Below are 10632 nucleotides of genomic sequence, written 5' to 3'. Positions count from 1 at the left end.
TCCCTTTGTGTTCATCATTTTGGTTAATTACTGGAAGATGGCGGTTCCGGCCAAAAGGAAAGCTGTCTCATGTAGCCTTGAGATTAGATTGAGTTTATGCTTTTTTGGTAGAATTAACATGAAAGTAGTGCTGTCTTTTTCTCAGTGCAGCATAGGCCATCCTCGATGTTGATTTGGGCCTTTCCTGGTTACATCCACTTTTTTTCTGACAGGAGAGGAGGAAGTGTTGCAGAGAGAAAGAGAAGTAATACCCACAATAGGTCCTGATTACGCTGCAATACTTCTCCTCCATTCTCCATCCTGTCAGGATCCTAGGCACTTACTTATATACCCGGCATGTGTTTCAAACCAACAGGGCTGAGACTTGAACCCTGGTCAGCCATGTGAGATCTGGCTTCCTCAGTGCAGTGCCTAACCACTTCATTATGTGCCAGTCCTACATTAACTTTTATCACTTGGTTAAGATGGTGTCTGAGGGGCCAGTAGGTAGTGTGTGGTGGTTAAGGCAAATGGACTCACAGGTGGCCAACCATGGTTTGACTCCTAGACCTAGCACCTTGCTTTCTCACTTTCCTTCTCTCTCTCATCACATTTGAAAAATGATAATAAATAAAATTAAACAACCATTTTTTTGGTTAAAAAAAAGATGAGAAAAATTCAATTTTATAGTGGAAAAATATTTTTTATTATTTATTAATTTCATTAAAAATGCCTGTACAGCAATGCGAGGAATGTCTGTGTCTGTGGCAGAAATAAAGATCTATTCTATGACCAGCCAACCCAGTGACCATGAAAGAATCAGATCCTATAGTTTTGCCATAGGTTGTATGTGTTCTCTAGAGAGAGACAGAGTGAGAGAGAGAGAGAGGGAAAGTGAGAAATGCCTACCACAGGGTGGCCACATTGCAATCTTGGGCACACATACACACACATACTTAACATGTTTTTCAAAGTGCCACGTCCAGGACTCGAACTACAAAGGTGGCCATGTGGGATCCAGCCACATTAATCACTATACCACCAACTGACCTAATATATTTTTTAAGAGAGGTTTTTGCTATAGTGTGTGTGTGCTAACTAAAAAAGACAGAAAGTGATAAATCATCCCCCGGGGGGATGGCCACACCGGAATCCCTTCTTCTCCACTCTTCTCTTGGGATTTTGGGCACACTTGCACATGTTCCTGGTGTGAGTTAAGCCACCGGGTCTGGGACTCAAACTGCAGTTGACTAAGCGGGAATCCAGCGACATAACCATTATGCCATCTGCTGGTCCCCAGCTGGCCTAATAGTGAAAAATATTTTATGAAGTATTTTGAAAAATATTTTATGGGGGGATATTTCAAGACTATGAGCTATGTTTTTCCTTCTCCTATTTTTCACCAACTACATCTAGCATCTATTAATGATTCTTGCCTGAACTGGTTATTACTTTGCTTGCCAAACAGTGAATTTCTTTCTTTTTTAAAAAATATTTTTTATAAAGTAAAAATTGGTAATTGTGGTTTTTTTTCCAACAGAGAACTTTACATTCTTTTGTCTATTGAATGTTTCTTTCCTTTGCCTCTCCCGCCTACCCTTTACCATTCACTCTGTACCACCTACTCCCCTCCTTACAGGCAGTGAATTTCTAATCCCTCTGTTCCTCCTGTATTTGTTGCTTAGCTTTCTGCTGTAAGACGGAGCGTTCCCTTCTCTCCCACTTACTGATTGATTCATTTATTTGTATCAGTTATAGACCTATGGATTCCTGTTTTAGTCAGTGGGATTGAATCTGCTGCTGTCAATTACTTTGATGCTTGAGTTGTCTCAGATTTGGCCAGTGGAAACCCCATCAAGCGACTTTTTTCTGTATCTTTTCCAACATATCCATCTTTTTTTTTTTTTTTTAATTTTCTAGAGGACATGTATAATCACTGGAAAAAGAGAAAGTAAGAAAAGCACCCCCCACACACACATAGGAGATAACCACTCACTTCTTTTTTTTTTTAATTTATTCACTCATTGATTTTTTTATTTGACCAGAGAGAGACAGAGGTTGAGAGTGAGAGAGGAAGTGAGAAAGCAAGCCACCAGATTCAGGACTTGAACTCTGGTCGGACCATGTGAGAGTGATCAGCGCCTTAACCACCACACCACCTTCTGGTCCTGGGGATAACCACTCACTTCTACTTTTCTCACTCCTCTTGGGATTTTGAGCATGCATACACATTTACCTGGTGTGTTTTTCAAGCTGCTGGGTCCAGGACTTCAACTATGTAGTCGGCCGCTTGAGATCCAGCTGCCTTAATCACCACACTACTGACTGGCCCTTGTCCTATCGTTCTTTACATACTTCCTTACTTTCTGGTATAAAACATCCCAGGCTTAGCTTGTGCTCTCCTTGATCCAACCCTGAAATGAGCTGATTCTCCAAGGACCATTAGTTCTTTTTAGCAGAGAATATTGAGAAACCAAGATCTAGGCACTAGGAGTGTTTATTTCCCCAACAAGGGTATTATGGCTTCTGCTCTCCTTAACAGAAGGCTAGGAAATATGTATTTATTTATAATTTATTTATTTATATGCCTACGTAGTCATATGTACACACAACATCGTATCTATTTCCATATCTATGTCCGTATTCCCCTTTCCATATAACTAATTCCCTTCTAAACAGGAAAAACTAGGCTCCTTTTATTCTCAGTGTGTTTACTCATTTGTACAGTTCTCCTAAATGTCAGGTAGATCTGCTCAGCCCTAACAAAGGGAAAGAAGAAAGGGGCCACAAATCAGTTTCTAGAATTATTTCTGTACGTTGCTCAATGAAATAGATAAATAATCGTGGCCATAATCAAATATGTAAAATAGTCCCCACCCAGCCTTCTGTCCTCTTTGGGTTTTGATTCGGCATGAGGGACAGGGCAAGTGAACGATGTCAGCACCTCATTGCCCCAGCTGTGTTGGACCCCACTGCTTTCCCACGTACTATCGCTCTTTTTCCTTATTGCCACCTGTAGGCCTGACTTCACCCAGCCTCTAGAACTATTGTGAAAGAATTAAACTAAAATGTAGTCCTAGAGATTAGCAGTCACTTTCGATCTCAGGTCTTGACTATTATCTTAAAGCACATGGCCCTAATCAGTAGCTGACCCTTCTAGGGATAGTTTTGAAGAAAAACGTTAAAGACAGTAGTCATAAATATGGAAGTAAGAAGGAAAATATCCTAATAGCAGGATGCCCTTGCCATTGGCTCGCATGTTCACTTGGGCACCTCTCCGTCGTAAGGCATTTCCACTGCTGCTCTTCAATCTCAGGTGATGCAGCATCCTAATGAAGGCGCCCTGGTGCTTGGCCTGCACAGCAACGTGAAGGATGTCTCTGTACCTGTGGCAGAAATAAAGATCTACTCACTGTCCAGCCAACCCATTGACCATGAAGGGATCAAATCCAAGTTGTCTGGTAAGATAAACGCAGTGTCTGGGGTTCCCATGGATGAAGAGAGCCCATCTTCTGATCTCCATCCTGGGAGCGCCAAACAAGAAGTGTCTAGACAGGAGACATTTAGATTCCACGACCTTCCCTCTACCCCAACCATATTTCCACCTGAGGAGAGTCACTGATTCCTGCCAGTCAAAGTCTTTTAGATCAGATCTTCCCATGGGAAAATTATCTTATTAAGATGCTCCTTCCAGATCGTTCTCCTGATATTGACAATTATTCTGAGGAAGAGGAGGAGAGTTTCTCATCAGAACAAGAAGGCAGTGATGATCCATTGCATGGCCAGGTAACTTTCCACAGCCCTGGTATGGAGTGTCTGAAACACTCTTGGGGTTTTCCAACCTCATTTTTCCTCCTACTCACTTAGGACCTGTTCTATGAAGATGAGGATCTACGGAAAGTAAAGAAGACCCGGAGGAAACTAACCTCAACCTCTGCCATCACAAGGGTGAGCGTCAGAGGTCTGGGGAATGGTTTAGCTGAGACTTTTAATCTGGGGTAGAATGGGAGTGGTATATTCAAACTTAATGGGGACTTTTAAAAATCTGTCTACATGTGGCCATCCCTTCAAGATTCTGATATACCCCTTTGTATCCCCACCACCACTACTTAATGAAGAATCACTGTTGTGGGGCCAGCAGATGACATAGCAGTTACATTGTTGGACTTCCACATGGTCAACCACAGTTTGAATCCTGGACCCAGTGACTTGAAACTCATGTTGGGCATGTGTGCATGTATGCCCAAGATCCTGGCAGGAGAATGGAGAAAAAGGGATTATGGCATGGCCTTCCCCCCTGGGAGGGTGATTTCTCACTTTCCTCTCACCATCTATGTTTCTCTCTGGAGAGTGCACATGCCCTAAGGCAAAAAAAAATCTCTTTAAAAAAAAGGCGGGGGGGGGGCGCCGATGGAAAAAAGGGCGGGGGGGGGCAGCAGATGACATGGTAGTTAAGGGTGCTGGACTCCCACGGTTCAAGTTCCGGACCTGGCGGCTTGCTTTTTCACTTTCTCTCTCTCTCTTCTCACTCTGTCCATCTCTGGTCAAGTTAAAATAAATAAATAAAGTTAAATAAAATAATTCTTTAATCTAAAGAAAAGAAAAAGTATCACCAGCCCTTAGCCTGGGGGTTAAGGCAGCTGAATTCCACATGACTGACGACAAAGTTTGAATCTCACACCAGATAGCTTAAAAAACATGCTAGGTGCTGGGACCAGCAGTTGGCATAATAGCTATGTTGCAGGACTCCCATGTAGTTGACCACGGTTTGAGTCCTGGACCTGGTAGCTTAAACCCATACCAGACGCATGTGCGTGCATGCCCAAGATCCCAAGAGGAGAATGGAGGAGAAGGGATTGCAGCATGGCTATCCTCCCTGGGAGGTGATTTCTTGCTTTCTGTCTCTCTCTGTCTTTTTAGTGAGTACACACACCCTGTAGCAAAAGCTTCTCCAAAAATAAAGAAAAACATGCCAGGTGCATGTGTGTGCCCAAAATCCCAAAATGTGGGAGAGATGGAGGAGAAGGAATTGTGGCATGACTGTACCCCATGAGAAGTGCTTCCTTGCTTTCTCTGTCTCTTTCTCCAACAAGCCACATGTCCTCTGGCAAAATTTAAAATAAGAATAAAAGAATCACTGTTGTTGGGAACCACTGTTACTGGTAGAGGGTATGCTATGTTCTCTCAGTTATTACAGGATAAAGAAAATGACTGAGAACTCTTGTTTTAGAATTTAGAACAGATTGGGATCAGCAGTTGGCATAATGGCTATGGCGTCGGACTCCCATGTAGTCGACCGTGGTTTGAGTCCCAGGCCCAGTGGCTTAAACTCACGCCAGGCGCATGTGAGTGCGTGCTCAAGATCCCGAGAGGAGAATGGAGGAGAAGGGATTGAGGGGTGGCCATCTCCCCTCGGGGGGTGATTTCTTGCTTTCTATCTCTCTGTCTCTCTCTGTCTTTCTGGCGAGCACATGTGCCCTATAGCAAAAACCTCTCAAAAGAAATAAAGAAATAAATAAAAATAATTTGGAACAGATAATGGTTCCTTAGGGAGTACCCTAAGTCTCCTCTCCAGATGACTGCTTCAAATCACCTACTGCCTGCTACAGAGATGAAGCCAGTTCTCTCTCGGAGTGTCACTATATTGAGTCATTTCCTGAATTTACCTAGAAGTAATAGGCTAGTACTTTGGTACTTCAGTAATTTTGACAGGTCTAGGTACATTAAATATCATTCCTGCCTTGACTGATTCATAATTTTGGAGACCAAATGCCTTTAGATCATTTTTTCTGCATAAAACTTCCCGAAGAGTCACTATTTTGGGTGGGATTAGCGTACCAGACTGAGAAACTAAAATCCCAGATCCCTAGGTAAGCTTTGGAGTTCCGTGCTACGACTTAGGAGAGGCAAAAGTGCTGGGAGATTTTAAAAAGAGAAATGTAGTTTCGTTTTCCCCAGGGATTTGTTGATTCTCCCCTGTAGAGAGCAAGCACAAGGCTGGCACCTGAGAGCAGAGATTGCTGTCTCCCTCAGGGCTGAAACACAAGCCAGGCCTTCCAGCAGATCTTCTGTCAGTGTTGCGTGACATTGTACAGCGCGCATCATCAAATAGCACAGCGTCTCTCCGCTCATCCTGGGGGGCCACTGGGCTTCAGTGTAAACCCCCAAGGCCATGACCTTGATTTCCCAGTCAGATCAGTGACTAGAGAGTGTCCTCAGGTATCTGATCCTCTAAAACATCCTGGCAAAGCATACCAATGTCACCAGCACCTCTCACACTCCCCCTGTGGTACTCTGTGGGGAGTGACTACAAGATCTCTCTTCTAGCTCTTCCGCTAAGATTTTCCTCTTTCTCTGTGACCACAAAGAGGCCCTATTTACTTCCAGGGATGCCCTTGGAGTTGTACAAGTTGCTTCTTCCTGTGGCCTCCTCCGCAGTGTCACCGTGGTACACCATCAGAGTTTGCTGCTCCTATTATTATCCTCTCCCTCAAAGGTTTTTCTTTTTTTTTAAGCAGCAAGTACTTTCCAGTTGTATTTCCAGAGACTTAGTAATTGTCCTTTAGTTTCTGCCTCCTAGTGCACAAATGAGTTCTTCTCTCCCTATCAAGAACACTTTGTTCTGGGTACATGAACCTATTGACTGTTCTCTGAATACATCTTATGCTTCTCTATTGTGGAGAACTCGGGTTTTTTTCTATGCTGTGAATGTCCTTTCCTCCCTTTCTTCAAGGCCTTCAGTCCTACTTGCAAGTTAGTTGTTCCTGTCCCTAGATGGTGAATCTGTCATTCAGGCAAGAAATACTTAGGACCACAAACTAAGCCTTGTGCCCAGAGTTGGAGAATGAGATAAGTAAAGCTGACTGTGCCGTCAAGGAGCTCATGATGTCTGGCGTTGACAGACACTTCTGGGCAAGTAACCATGACACGATAGGGTAGAGCTTTGCTTAAGGAATAGTAATGGTACAGCTGGGAAAGTGGCCACCTCTGCCAGGAGTGCCAGGACAGCTTCATGGATGAGATGCCAAGAAATGTTTTTTTTTAAGACAGGTAGAATTTCAAAGTGAATTTGGGAAAATTTTTCATTCAAGGCAGAAAATGCCATATATAAAGGCTCAATATGACAGAATGTGGTTGTTTTTGTTGTTGTTTTCAAGAACTGTAGTAGTCCCCCTTTATCTGCAGGAGATCTATCCCAAGACCCCAGTGGATTCCTGAAACCACAGACAAAATGAAAGCTTATATAGACTGTGGTTTGTCCTGTATATACATGTCTGTGATAAATTAGGAACAATAAGAGATTAATAGCAGTAACTAATAATAATACAGAACATTTATAACAATATACTGTAATAAAAGTTATGTGAATGTGGTCTCCCTCTCTCAAAAGTATGTGGGGGAACCAGCAGTTAGCGTAATGGCTATGTCGCTGGACTCCCACGTAGTCGACCGCGGTTCGTGTCCCGGACCCGGTGGCTTAAAACTCACGCCGGGCACGTGTGCGTGCATGCCCAAGATCCCGAGAGGAGAATGGAGGAGAAGGGATTGCGGCGTGACCATCCCCCCTGGGGGGTGATTTCTCGCTTTCTGTCTCTATGTCTCTCTCTGTCTGTCTGGCGAGCGCACGCACCCTACAGTGAAAATCTCTCCAAAAAAAAAAAAAGTATGTGACCACCCATGACCACAGATAACAGAAACCACAGATAAGGAGGGACTCCTGGGACCAGCAGATGGTGTGATGGTTGGTGGTTAAGGTGCTGGAAACTCCCACATGGCTGACCATGGTTCGAGTCCCAAACCTGGTGCCTTGCTTTCTCACTTTCTCTCTCTCTCTTTCTCTCTGGTCAAATTAAAATAAATGAATAAATAAATAAAATTAAGTAAATAATTCTTTTAAAAGAAAAAGGAGGGACCCTTGTATAAGCAGTTACTTTCCACCTGACCATGGGCTATGAAGGCTTGAATAATGACAAAAGTCTAGAGACAAGCAGAATCAACCCTCAGACAGTTATAGGTCTGACTTTTAAGTCTTGGTCTCTAGGCAGTGGGGTAAACAAAGACTTCTGAGTTGAAAGGTAGCATGATTTGTATTTGGAAAGATCCCTATGGCCTCTTGAGGGAACAAGACCAGGAACTGAGGCCGGATAGGGGGTAGGCTGTCAGTCAAAGGCCCTCTATTGATACCAGAAAGATGCAAGGAGAAAGGCCTATACAAAAGCAGCAGTGTTATAGATGGAAATAGGTAGTAGGAGTTAGCCCACACAGGGCTGTGGGGAGAACGAGGTGGGGAGATACTCCAAGTCTAGACCTGGTGGTTGGGTGAATTGGTGACCTGGGTAACCAGGATCGGGAAGGCAAGGTCAAGTGGTGAGTTCTACAATGGGCGTGTTGAGTCTGAGGTGCGTGTGGTATATCTACGTGACTGGAAAGCACCATGTGACACTGTGCATCCAAAGAGAAAGGGGTGACCTGAGATGTACATTTTGGGGTTGCCAGGGCATGGCTGGCAGAGGACCCGGGGTTAGATGGGACCCCTCCTCTTGGCTATGCCTAGAGCACTGATTGGAACTGTGCTGGCCCGTCTTCCCTGTTGGCCTGACCCAGAGGGTAGAAGCTGTGCCTTCTCATCTTTGCGTCCTCCCACAGTGGTTTGCAAAGTGGTTCTCAACCACTTTGACTTGAATGGACCACAATTGGATGTTTGAGAATTGTTGTATAATTTGTCCCTACAGCAACCTAACATCAAACAGAAGTTCGTGGCCCTCCTGAAGCGGTTTAAAGTTTCAGATGAGGTATGACCCCTTTCTCCCAGGGTTGACGGTGAGTAGAATCCCTGAGTTCCACACCTCGTCCCTGGGATGCACTCTGGGTTGCCTCTGGGAATCAGGATTCTGGGGTTATTCCTGCTCCCCCTCAGGAGCCTAGTAGAGCGCATAGCTATAGAAGGGTTTTAAACTACTTGAAAAGAAGAAAAAGGGCTTCACATGCAGTGCTCAAAGTTTCACAGCATTCAGAGACAGGGGTAGCATCATTATTCCTACCATTCCTTAATGCCCAAGCCTCTGGCATGGGCTATCGGGAGACAATACAGCTGTCATTGCCATTTAATTTTCCCTCATATCCCAAAGGGAACATCAGTGAGCCTCAGCCTGAGGTGGGAATGGCCTTAAGTTGGCCCTTAAGACACCAGGAACTGACCATTGACAGAGTGGCAGTCTTGTCCCTGGTCTCTGGAAGTCTTAGTACTAGCTTTCACAGACTTCTTAGTGAACTGGAAAAAGGAAAAAGGTAAGTCGTTGTGAGAGAGTTCCTTGCCTTTCTGTAGGCTGCAGAGGCATGTAGGACTAGCCCACCCAGTGGCGTAGTCTTCTGGGTTCTCTTGTACCCATTCTTTGGGAGAGGTATTTTTGTACCTCAGCTTTTCTTCCTGATGTGAATCCATAGTGTGGAGTGTAGGGGAGAACTGAAAGGGGCAGGTGACCTCACCATGTCCCTGTTGTCAGACTTGGACCACAGAAAGGCCATAAAGATTACTCCAAATGTGAACTAACAGCATGTCCCTCCAAAGGAAATAGTAAGGGAGACCACATGGCCCGGGACAAAAAAAATAATTGCTCATCTGCCATAATTGTTCATTGGGATAAACCGAAACCCGAGCTCAGAGCTGTTTTTTCCCTCCAGGTGGGCTTTGGCCTGGAGCATGTTTCCCGGGAGCAGATACGAGAGGTGGAAGAGGACTTGGATGAACTGTATGATAGCCTGGAGATGTACAATCCCAGTGACAGTGGCCCTGAAATGGAGGAGACAGAGAGCATCCTTAGCACCCCAAAGCCCAAGCTCAAGTGAGGCCCAGACCTCCTCCATCAGTTTGCCTTCTCACACGTCTCCCTCACAGGCCATAGTGGTCTCCTAAAGCCCCTCCTCCTGCTCCCCTCTATGGCCAGGGTTCTTTCTGAACCTCCAGCTTGCTACGTAAAGATCACTTTTTCTGTCTCTAACTGACAAAGTCCTGATAGGACTCTCTGGAAGTCCCTCCACCCAAGTCCCACTCCTCTGCCCTCCACTGTATCCCTCCTCCCGGGCCTCCTAGAAGCCCAGGCTGCTGCTCTGTCTCAAACACCAGCTCTACTCCGCCATCCTGAGCTGCGGCTCTGACCCTGCTGTGCTTCTTCGCCGCAGGCCCTTCTTTGAGGGGATGTCGCAGTCCAGCTCACAGACGGAGATTGGCAGCCTCAACAGCAAGGGCAGCCTCGGCAAAGACACCACCAGCCCTGTGAGCAAGACCAATGGCTGTGAGGGTGGGGGAGCGGGACCATGGGTATGTGGGTGCTAAGCGCTCTGGGCCCTCCGCTTCTCCAATCATGGCTCATTTTGTGACCTCAGAAAAGTGGTCTCATCTTGGGACCAGCAGTTAGCGTAATGGCTATGTCACTGGACTCCCACATAGTCGATCGCGGTTCAAGTCCCAGACCCGGTGGCTTAAACTCACGCTGGGTGCGTGTGCGTTAGTGCCCAAGATCCCAAGAGGAGAATGGAGGAGAAGGGATTGTGGCGTGGCCATCCCCTCTGGGGGGTGATTTCTCGCTTTCTATCTCTCTGTCTCTCTCTGTCTGTCTGGCGAGCGCATGCACCCTATAGCAAAAACCTCTCCAA

General features: G+C 45.4%; 1 protein-coding gene across 1 annotated transcript in view; it reads left to right on the top strand.

The window, feature by feature from the left end:
• The window catches only part of PACS1 (phosphofurin acidic cluster sorting protein 1), a 179838-nt gene that overhangs the window by 144954 nt on the left and 24252 nt on the right, over window positions 1–10632 (top strand). Inside the window, exons 5-10 of the mRNA XM_006171371.3 lie at window positions 3296–3440; window positions 3674–3765; window positions 3847–3927; window positions 8712–8771; window positions 9661–9821; window positions 10159–10252. Of these exons, the coding sequence (XP_006171433.3) occupies window positions 3296–3440; window positions 3674–3765; window positions 3847–3927; window positions 8712–8771; window positions 9661–9821; window positions 10159–10252 (633 nt within the window). The remainder of the gene's footprint in view (window positions 1–3295; window positions 3441–3673; window positions 3766–3846; window positions 3928–8711; window positions 8772–9660; window positions 9822–10158; window positions 10253–10632) is intronic.

The sequence above is a fragment of the Tupaia chinensis genome, unplaced genomic scaffold (genome assembly GCF_000334495.1).
Source record: "Tupaia chinensis unplaced genomic scaffold, TupChi_1.0 Scaffold149501_1, whole genome shotgun sequence".
NCBI lineage: Eukaryota > Metazoa > Chordata > Mammalia > Scandentia > Tupaiidae > Tupaia > Tupaia belangeri.
Note: the sequence above shows the minus strand (reverse complement) of the source record. Positions and strands in the feature narration are given on the sequence as shown.